The sequence below is a fragment of the Anneissia japonica genome, unplaced genomic scaffold (assembly GCF_011630105.1).
Source record: "Anneissia japonica isolate Jap-2015-1 unplaced genomic scaffold, ASM1163010v1 scaffold1826_len1998817_cov189, whole genome shotgun sequence".
Taxonomy (NCBI): domain Eukaryota; kingdom Metazoa; phylum Echinodermata; class Crinoidea; order Comatulida; family Comatulidae; genus Anneissia; species Anneissia japonica.
In genome coordinates, this window is record NW_022742159.1 from 903676 (window position 1) to 913970 (window position 10295).

General features: G+C 33.3%; 2 protein-coding genes across 2 annotated transcripts in view; both read left to right on the top strand.

Moving 5' to 3' along the window:
* The window catches only part of LOC117119031 (serine/threonine-protein phosphatase 4 regulatory subunit 1-like), a 43374-nt gene extending 38248 nt beyond the window's left edge, over positions 1 to 5126 (top strand). Inside the window, exons 12-17 of the mRNA XM_033263839.1 lie at positions 114 to 214; positions 584 to 704; positions 1103 to 1218; positions 1344 to 1504; positions 2235 to 2362; positions 2829 to 5126. Coding sequence (XP_033119730.1) covers positions 114 to 214; positions 584 to 704; positions 1103 to 1218; positions 1344 to 1504; positions 2235 to 2362; positions 2829 to 2831 — 630 coding nt within the window. The 3' untranslated portion in view covers positions 2832 to 5126. The remainder of the gene's footprint in view (positions 1 to 113; positions 215 to 583; positions 705 to 1102; positions 1219 to 1343; positions 1505 to 2234; positions 2363 to 2828) is intronic.
* A 4879-nt stretch (positions 5127 to 10005) lies between these two features.
* Positions 10006 to 10295, top strand: part of LOC117119030 — an 18326-nt gene continuing 18036 nt past the window's right edge. The window contains exon 1 of the mRNA XM_033263834.1: positions 10006 to 10024. The gene's annotated coding sequence lies outside the window, so the exon portion shown is untranslated. The remainder of the gene's footprint in view (positions 10025 to 10295) is intronic.

Below are 10295 nucleotides of genomic sequence, written 5' to 3' on the forward strand. Positions count from 1 at the left end.
CATGACCATATATAGGCACATCATGACTATATATCGGCATACAACAGTTTTTTTGTCAAAGAAAATTTGTGTAGGCGGAGCTTTATGTTTACTGACTGATGATGTTCTTTCAGCTTCTGAAACCAGATTTACGACGTCAATACTTGATGCGAATGAATGACTTCCTGACAACAGACAACCAAAGAAATTGGCGCTTCAGACAGGAACTAGCAGAGTATGTGTTAAACTGCACTTATATTCTGAAGACATGCTTTCTGAAACTGAAATGAAAATTTTAAACATATTTAAATGTTTGAAGTTTTGTAATTTTCAAATTGAATGTACAAATTAAATGAATGAAATATTGAATTTTGTAGTTGGTTTATTACCTCAAAAACATTAATTTTTATTTTTGTTGTCTTTGGCATTTTTTCCATACATCTTCAAGAAATTCAGATTTACATTTTATTTTCTACCTTAATTTTGCTCTTTAATATTTCATTAATGATTTCTAGCATATGTGGTGAATTTAAGTTCTGAAAATAAAAAATTGGTAATACTATATATGGTTATGAAATTCTATATTCTCTCTTGATTTTAACAGGCAATTAATTTTCATGTGTGATCTGTACAGTGCTAATGATGTGTGCGAGTTCCTCTTCCCGATTGCATTGACGTTAGCAGGCGATAGGGTAGCGGATGTCAGGTTTCTGGCATATAAGTTGGTAAGACTGGATTTGTGCAACCATTTCAAAGAGGATATTGAAATATCTTCTGGTCCCGTATGCAGTTAACTTGTCCAAAGAATTAAATTTTATTTTCTAAAAGCATGTAACATACCTTAATATGGTCATGATAACATCAATTCATGACCATATATAGGCACATCATGACTATATATGGGCATACAACAGTTTTTTAATCAAATAAATTTGGAAGTCTGGACGGAGCTTATTAAAATGTATAACATGATGAAGCACCGTTCACTAGTGTCGTCCTAAAAGGGCTTTATTTACATATTTCACCCACCCATTCGGATCCCATAAAATAGACTAACTAGCTAGCTGTGTGTTCACTAAACGTTCCATTCCTTTAGTATTTCCTTTTTATATTTTACCTATAGCTTGGTGTGGTGTTGAAGCGGCTAAACTCGGCCGACAACCCAGCTCTTATAAAGTCCTTCGTTGATGACATCGTCACAAAATACGCCAGGAATGGCAGGTGGTTTGGAAGACAAACGTAAGTTTAAAACTCTGACCAATTTGATGTTATAAAAAAAAAAACCAATGCCCATATTTGGGTGTAATATGACATTATGATGAATTATGTGCACTAATTTGCAACAATTTTTTTGTGCTTTACAGATTTGCACACCTATGTCACAGTCTGTTGGAGCAACAGTCACTTGAACCCCACCTTTTCCTGGAGTTCTTCATGCCTAGTCTACTGACCCTTAAAGAGGACCCAATTCCCAATGTGCGCATTGCACTCGCCCGGTTACTGACACAGGAGGTTGTTGCTTCAGGTAAGATATTGTGTTATTATGAAGTTACATTTCAAACAAATATAAATAAGTAGGTTATTTATATATTCACCAGGAACAAACACTTGAGGAAATCAAAGTCGCATTACTGTGCGTTTCACACTTGTGTCCTTGAGCTATATAAATACTAAAATAACAAATAACAAAAATAACATTGCATAATGCTTTCTTGTTCACATCCAGGGTCCCATTTCAACATACTTCCTGGTTCAGATCCAGGGACCCATTCTATCAATCATCCTTTTGTTAAAATCCAGGGTTAGGGAATGCACTTACACAAGAAGTAACAATTCAACCTTTGAGCAGTACTTAATTCAAATTTTGCAATCTATTTGTTGTAAGCATCTGCAAACAGACCAGTATTCATCAAACACAATGGCGTATAAACTTTTATTACTAAATATTATTTTATTATAGTTAAGTGGAATTGTAAGGTTGTGATTGAAATCTGGCAATAACTCAACCAATAATTCACTCCTGAAACTCCATAAAGAGATTTTGTAAAAAGAGTATCAAAATTGCCCTTGGGGGCTCAGGTGGAAAAATACCCTGTTACTGATCCAACTGAACTATATTATTGATTTCAGTTCCCTAATATTGTGGTTTTAAAAACACAATTTTTATCATTGTGAAGGAAAATTTAAATTCAGTTCAGTTTTAGTATTATGTAAAAGAGGGTCTAACAATATTTGTTTTGGGTACATTTTTTTAGGATATTTTAAGAATGCTGGAAAGGATAAGCAACAGATAGTTGAAGACACCCTAGACACGTTGAGGTCAGATAAAGACAGAGATGTGCGATTCTATGCCAGTCTTATACAGATATCCCAGGACCAATATGTAAGTACCGTTCTTAAAGACTTTGCTTAATATTAGCTTATTTATGGTCAGTTACAGACAATATTATTCATTTTAAGCTATTATCAACAATTATTTAACTATTTACTATTGTAGTTTTCATATATATTCTAAATTTTATGTGAATTAATAATAATAATGATGATAACTTTATTTTGTAAAGCGCAAACAATATTCACTTAAACCGAAAGGTCCACTGATTAATCTCAGATAAGAAAGTATAATACATACTCCAAGTATTGAAATACACGCCATCGTGTTGGGATTCAATATTTCAACATTAATTATGTCATCATCAGGAATCACTTAATCCACTTAAAATGTTTGCACTGTACAGAATATAAAAAGATAGAAATTTACAAAAACAATCAGTGTGTATAATATCCATTAATTGTATGCTTAGTAAGAAAATTTAATAATGTTGTTTATTTTTTTTTTAATATTTCAGTAAATTGTCTTTAGGTTCATTGCCAAATATGTGGGAATGTGAATTCCATAAGGATAATATTTTTCAATAATATTTACTTCTACTAAGAACAATTGACATAGTGGACAAAGCAGTCTTCATGCTGGACAACTGACCAGCCATTTTGAAAAATTTTGCAACAATCTGTATATTTTACAAGATTCTAGAAGATGAGTACAGTGATACAGATAAGTCTGGTTTAAATAATCAGGTGCCAAAAATAAACTTATCATTCATCTGCAGAAACTCACTATCAATTGCAATTAACTCTTTTCAAGGCAAGAAAGACATAAAGCACAACATAACATTATATATCTGTTTTATTTGAATGTTATGGACACCAATTTGGTTACAATTTCCAAAATCTAATTAAAGTTATACTACACAATGTTCAATATCTTAAGTAAATTTAATGTGTGAACAAGTAAATATATTTAACATTATCATTTAAATAGTACTTATGCTATATTTTCCCCTATAAATAAAACAAACCATTATTATGTATATATTGAAAAATATAGACCTAGATAAGTATACTTACTTGTAGACTAAATTGCAAACTGGTTTCAGCTGGTTTGGTTACTATATGTTAAATTGACCACTTACTAGGTCCATATTATATTTCTCATAAATTACACAATATCTCCTTTGAACTTTAATCAATTTCATAGAATACTTTGCTATATGTTTTGTCAGGCACTCAATCAAAACAAATTAATATGATTTTTTAACGTGCTCTAAATTATGTAAAATAAACACAAGTTTAAATAATAATATTAGTGATTATCAATATCATATTAATAGTTTTTTGAATATTTTTTTTTTCGAAGATCTACTGTAAGTAGAGTTCATGTACACTTTATTGTTTAAAATTTTGTTGTGTATTTCTTTTCAATATACAATTTAAGGTAAATAATAACCACCCATAATATAAAGTTTATAATACTTATCACTTTATTCTATAAACTTTTTGATATCAGTATGTTAAATTTGTTTCTGTTTTTGTGGAGAGAAAACAGTAATCTGCAGGCAGTGATGTGGTCCAATATGTGTGAAATTAACTATCAAATTTATATTATTGTGGTATTATTAATAACCGTATTTCATTCTAATAGTGTTATAAGTTGATGTGTTATATTTTATTCCAAAGAACTTGAATATTCTTAAAGCAATACGTAACATTATACACCGATATGTCTAATAAGAAATATGTATATCATCATTTTAAAATGTTTAGGTTCCAATTTACTCAATATATCAAGAATTTGACTTGACCGAGCATGTCAGCATTTATGTCAATTATCATTTCTAAGAAATAGAATTTGTTTGAAGTTGATTGTGTCTACAAATCACTAAGATATTATACGTTTGTTAGTCTTAGGTTTTATGTAGTGGTTAAGAGAACAATAAAGATGAGGACTACATTGTCCTTTGTATATGAGGTACGATTATAAAGGTTTGAACAGCTGCTAATGCAAGTTAACTTTAGGTTCTGGAAGAGATTACTGACCATGGACATACATATATACATATTTTTTTATTGAGATGTGGTGCTAAGCATTTAAGATGGAACAAATAATGTCTTTCATTGCATTATCTCTCCCCCCTTCCCCATGGTTTCCCAGTGAGTGAGGTAATGTGTGGCAAGATTTCATCTTCAATATTTCATCCCCTTTTTGATTTGTTTTCAAGTATGAAAATCATGTCATTCTTTTTATTCATAAGTCTCTGAAGAATGTGGTGTTGATGATTAACTCATGCTTATATTCCAAAAAAAATAAGCAAAAGCCAAGCAAACTGGGGTGTACAGAAGGGGTCGGAGATAGTGTGGATGTATGTGAGGTTTATTAATATAATCTTGAGTAGAGGCTAAAAAATATGGTGAACCGAAATTTAGAAGCATTAGGTAGTGTAAATACTTAAGATAAAGATTTTCAAATTGGCATATCAGTCGACGAATAAAGGGTTGTAAGTAATATTCTATAATCTTGATATCAAGACATTAAGTGTATTTTGTATAAAAAATAAACGATGAAACACTGTAAGTATGCACTCTATAAGGTTCCCAAAGAATAATACTTTGCAAATACTGTAATGCTGTTCTGTAATACATTTCATTGTTGTTTTCTTGTGATAATAATAATTCGAAGTCTATTTTTGTGCCGGTTTGAGAAGTAAATTAAACGAGGTGGTGTAGTGTTGTAATAGGTTAATTGTACTGTATTATGCAATGATTTCCGAGATACTCGATTGTCATTAAAGTGTATGTGCCTATGTAAATACAGTTGTATATTCTTAATGTTGTCAGTCATAAATTCTAGCAAATATCTTTATGCCTGAACTAACATGACTAAATTTAGTACTTGACTAACTTGACTGAAGTTAGTACTGGACTAACCTGACTACAGTTAGTCCAGGACTAATTTGATTAAAGTTAGTCCTGGACTAACTTGACTAAAGTTAGTCCTGGACTAACTTAACAGAAGTTAGTCCTAGACTAACCTGACTAAAGTTAGTCCTAGACTAACTTGACTGAAGTTAGTCCAGGACTAATTGACTAAAGTTAGTCCTAGACTAATTGACTAACAGTAGTCCAGGACTAATTGACTAAAGTTAGTCCTGGACTAACTGGACTAACTTGGTTGAAGTTAGTGCTGTGCTAACTTGACTATAGTTAATCCAGAACTAACGTAACCAAAGTAAGTCCGTTTTGAGAATACAGTGCTGGCCTTGTACTCTTCTATCTTAAAATTCATTGATTATGGAATGAAGGTGTAACAATTTTCTGTAAATCAAAATGATGTACGGTACTGTATGTCCAAATCTGGGTTGGTAGATGTCGACTGTTCCAGATTTCATACGAATTGTTCCAACATCATATATCCTAAAGTCCACCTGGAATTATTCTAAAATATATAAACATTTTCAGTGGTTTTTTTCTCTTTTTGTTGAAACAAAAATATTGCTAAAACATTGAGAATGTTGGGTAAGTAAAACTTACCCAACATTCTCAAGTGTACTGTCGATGTTATGGGAAACCTTTGAAAGTTAAAGTAAACGTTGAGCAATAATTTTAGATCAACAAAAATGAAAACACTGAATTTATGTAGTGGATCCAGATGAATTTGTTAAATGATGACATACTGTATAAACATCTGTTAATATGCATACTTTGAAAGTCCCTAATTATTTTGTCCTTCATTGTTAAAATAATAAATAAATGTCAACTCAGAGACGTCAATTTCCACCATTCAGAATAAAGTACAATGGAAAATTTCTTTCGTCACCGGCGCCACTCCTCTGTATTTAACTCATATGCAAATTATACAGTACACAGGACTGCTTGTTATTATATGACAACGCCGTGAACTGAAGTAGACCTTGAAAACAGGATTTAAAAAAACAGCTTTTCAGACAACCTAATATTTGGCAATTATGCTTTACAGCCGGATAAAGTCTCGACACTTCCGGGGAGTGCATTTATAGGCTTGTTAATGATTCAATGTACATGGAAACATAGTGTGGTTCGTCTTGAAATAAACACGTGTAAAAGCTACAAAGTAAAATAACAAAACGTCTTACGAAACTGTAACAAAAAAATAAAAAAATAAATAAAATTTTTAAATTTAAAACTAACATCTGTAAGTAACTTGTATGTAAATAAGTTAACTAATAATGACATTAAATTATAAATCAATTGTAAAGCATCAGTTAGCAGGGGTGGCGCCAGGATTTGCCCGACGGGGGACCGATGTTCCCGACTAGGTCAGATTTCCCCGACGAAAGCAATGTGGGCGTGGTCGAGCTTCAATTAAAAGGTTCCGAAAGTGGTCCTGCAGGCGAAGCCCCCAAATATTTAAACAATTTAGGGGTTTCAAAGGCTTATTTAATCGATTTTAGAGTCTATTAATATGTAGAAAATACATATAATTTTTTTTTTCCCGGATTTGCCCGACGGGGGACCGATGTTCCCGACTAGGTCAGATTTCCCCGACGAAAGCAATGTGGGCGTGGTCGAGCTTCGATTAAAAGGTTCCGAAAGTGGTCCTGCAGGCGAAGCCCCCAAATATTTAAACAATTTAGGGGTTTCAAAGGCTTATTTAATCGATTTTAGAGTCTAATTAATATGTAGAAAATACATATAATTTTTTTTTCCCGACGAATTTTGCTTTTTCTCTCCGACGGGGGGGGGGGGGGGGGGGGGGGGGTTGGGCTGACCAGTATCATCATCATTGCATTATGTCTGTCTCTTATACACATCTATATCAGCAGTGTTTATCAGTCAATGACAGTCAGATACTCCTGTCATGAAATGGCAAGTACCAAGTAATAAGTAACACGATACAGTATTTGAACCGTTTGGAAAGACATTGGAAAGATCACCATTGTTGTTTAAGCTTGAACAAAACTTGCAACTGCCACAATAACATGTGGAGATCGACTCTGGTATACTGTACGAAGAACCGTTTCTACTCCTCAAATTTAACAATAACTAACCCACCTTTTCTGGGGATTCGGAGAAACTCCCTCTGATCAGAGTACCAATGTGCTGCCCCATCCCCCAAACGACTCCTTCACATCTTGTCAAGTCTTTAGATCATCCCTTTGAAGGCCCTCATCAATGTAAGAAACAAACCTGCTTGTAAATTTTACTCAATTACACGAACGAAAGAACCGCCGCATATTATTATCCAGACATGTGCAAAATTATAAACAGGTTTAATGTAATTTCACGATAGGTATTCAGACAACAAAACTATTGCAAGTTGGTCGAAATATTTTTCGAAGTAGGCCTAACACACATGCAATCGAGGATGAATGAAATGTGACCATTTTTATCAAGCCTTAGAGAAGTGGTTGTCGATGGAGTTACGGAATGTGTCACAATAGGCCAAGTAAAATTGTTAAGAACTACAGATAGTATGATTCTGAGAGAAACCGAAACTATTCTGTTTTTATTACAGCAAATGTATGAAATAAGCCTACTCTCTAGAAAAAATATTGTACTAAGCTTGTTCTGATTTACACGTTTTTTACTGAACTTGTCACTTTTCTGTAAATTGTTACTGCAAAATCTCATAAATTCTGTAAAATATTGTCCGTAGGCATAATTACTATCGGAATCAGACGGGCTTTTGAAAGAGCGGTAAACGTTGTATAACGGTGACTTAGCGTTTGCTGCTGTTTACATAGGCTCTTAAGCCCACGTACTCAGGAATTCCATTTTAACCTACCTGTTGAAAGTTATAAATTTCCATTCAAACAGAGCTAGCTGCTTCTATTCCACTTGAGTAAAATTATACAATGTACATTAAAGGTATTGTATGCGGCCGTTACACCCATTGTACTAAACACTGATTTTTCTGTCTACAAAATCTATAACCTAAAGCCACAAGCATACTTTGTTACAAGATATAATATTTTAGAAATATTAATCATTATTAGTGTTTGACTAACAAAGCGGTAACCGATAATTTAAGTTTTTACAATGCAGCTTTGTGCGGAGTGCTGGCCTTATCAAACGCGCCAGTCTACTGTTGAAAGATAAATACACTTTTTGACCACATGGATAAACAAGTAAGCCTGCGTTATTTGTCAAGCAATTGAATTTAAACGAAAATTTGCCTAAATAATCACTTCACTAGGTGGCAGGGACATAGGCCTATTCCAATGCCAATTCCATCGTTAGGCTATTTATGTGGTCATTTTTACTTCGGTCTTTATTTCTAATTCTGATCGTAATAATAATAATAATAATAATAATAATAATAATAATAATAATAATAATAATAATAATAATAATAATAATGTTATATTTATATAGCGCATATTGCACATTGCCCCTATGCGCTTTACAGAGAAATAATATAGGCCAACTGAGAAAATGCAAATAACAATAAAATAATAACAATAAAGTAAATAAAATAAAAATAATCATAATAACAATAATAAAAATGAGACTAAACTACTCCTGTTCCTTAAACTAATTAATGGCTGGCCGTTGACTCCGAGGAGCTCATCCGCCCTTTGTTCAGCTATTGGTTTTTCTTGCTGCTGGGTGACCATAAACACCCTCCCCTCAGCAGCCACTAAGACATGCGGTATTTGAGAGGGTTGTCAGTTTAGTCGCCGACGCTTCGACCGGATGGAGTTTAATGTCGTAGGACGTTCTTTATTTTGTGGCTAATTTGAACTATAAGTTATAATTATTATTGTAAAATATTTAACATGGATGCCACTTTCATGCACAGCATATTCTGACAAGTAATCCATTTTCTGGAAAAATACTGATACTACTACTAATATAGTACTACTAATATATTTTGGAAGAACAATTGCTGTTCAACCTCTGGCGAATTGTTAAATCTGAAAACCATCCACTAATCCCTTCGTTTCTCCGACACTATTCCTTTCTTTCCTTGTCGCACATCCGTTTCGCATCTTCCTTTCTTCCACACTCCTTGAGCCTTGCCTATTCACTCTCTCAGGCTCGATCTGCCGGGGATTAAAGCGCGGCTGATTGAGATAACATTACCCTAGGGGGAAATTTCTGTGTTCTAGACGCCCGAAAATAACCTCTCAATGCTTTTTTTTTTAACTTAACTTCAAAGATTTTTTAGCCTTTGGCCCCGACTCTTAATTCCGATTCTTATTGTTCCTTTTACTGCTGTCTTGAGTAAGACTCTGGATTCAATGACTACATACAATGGCGGATGAAACAATCGAAACACCTGTTACTCTGATAAACGTTTGTTTATCAGAGCATGGAGGTATAGGTTGGAGAGCAAATAGGGCCAAATGTTGTTGATGAGCATTCTGCATTTTTAAACACATTAACAAAGTGACTGCCTGTGGATTCGTTTATAACATATGCTAATGCTATACGACTGTTTAAATTGTTTCTTAAACTTTGTAATAATTACACATTTATAATGCGCCATACCGGTAATATTTTACAAGAAGCCGTTAATCATTTATTGTTGTTTTCGTTTTTGTTATTATTTTTGATCAGTATTCATATTATATTCAACACGTCTGTGGCGGTGTTGCTGCTCCCGTGGCTGTAGCATAATTATTACATTTGAGTTCTATCAAACGAGTTGCTTATTAATTTTTAATGGTAATTCATACAGAAACGAACAAAGACAGAAGGGTCAAACAAAGAAATATGCCTTGAGGTAAGCCTATTTGAAAACACGTACGAGATGTTTTTTTTTTTTTTTTTTTTTTTTTATTTGATTTTTAAAGCATTCGATGATTTAGTCTGGAATCATTTTATGCTTGGTTGCTCTCAAGTAGACTGATCTGGAAAATGGGAAGACTTTGGTAAACGCGGGAAACGGTAGGCGTATTGTTATTTCAGATATTGTTATTGTTAACTACTACCACTTACAGTGGCGTACGTGGGGGGGGGGACTCCAAATATTACTTGCGCCCCCCCCCCTCCAG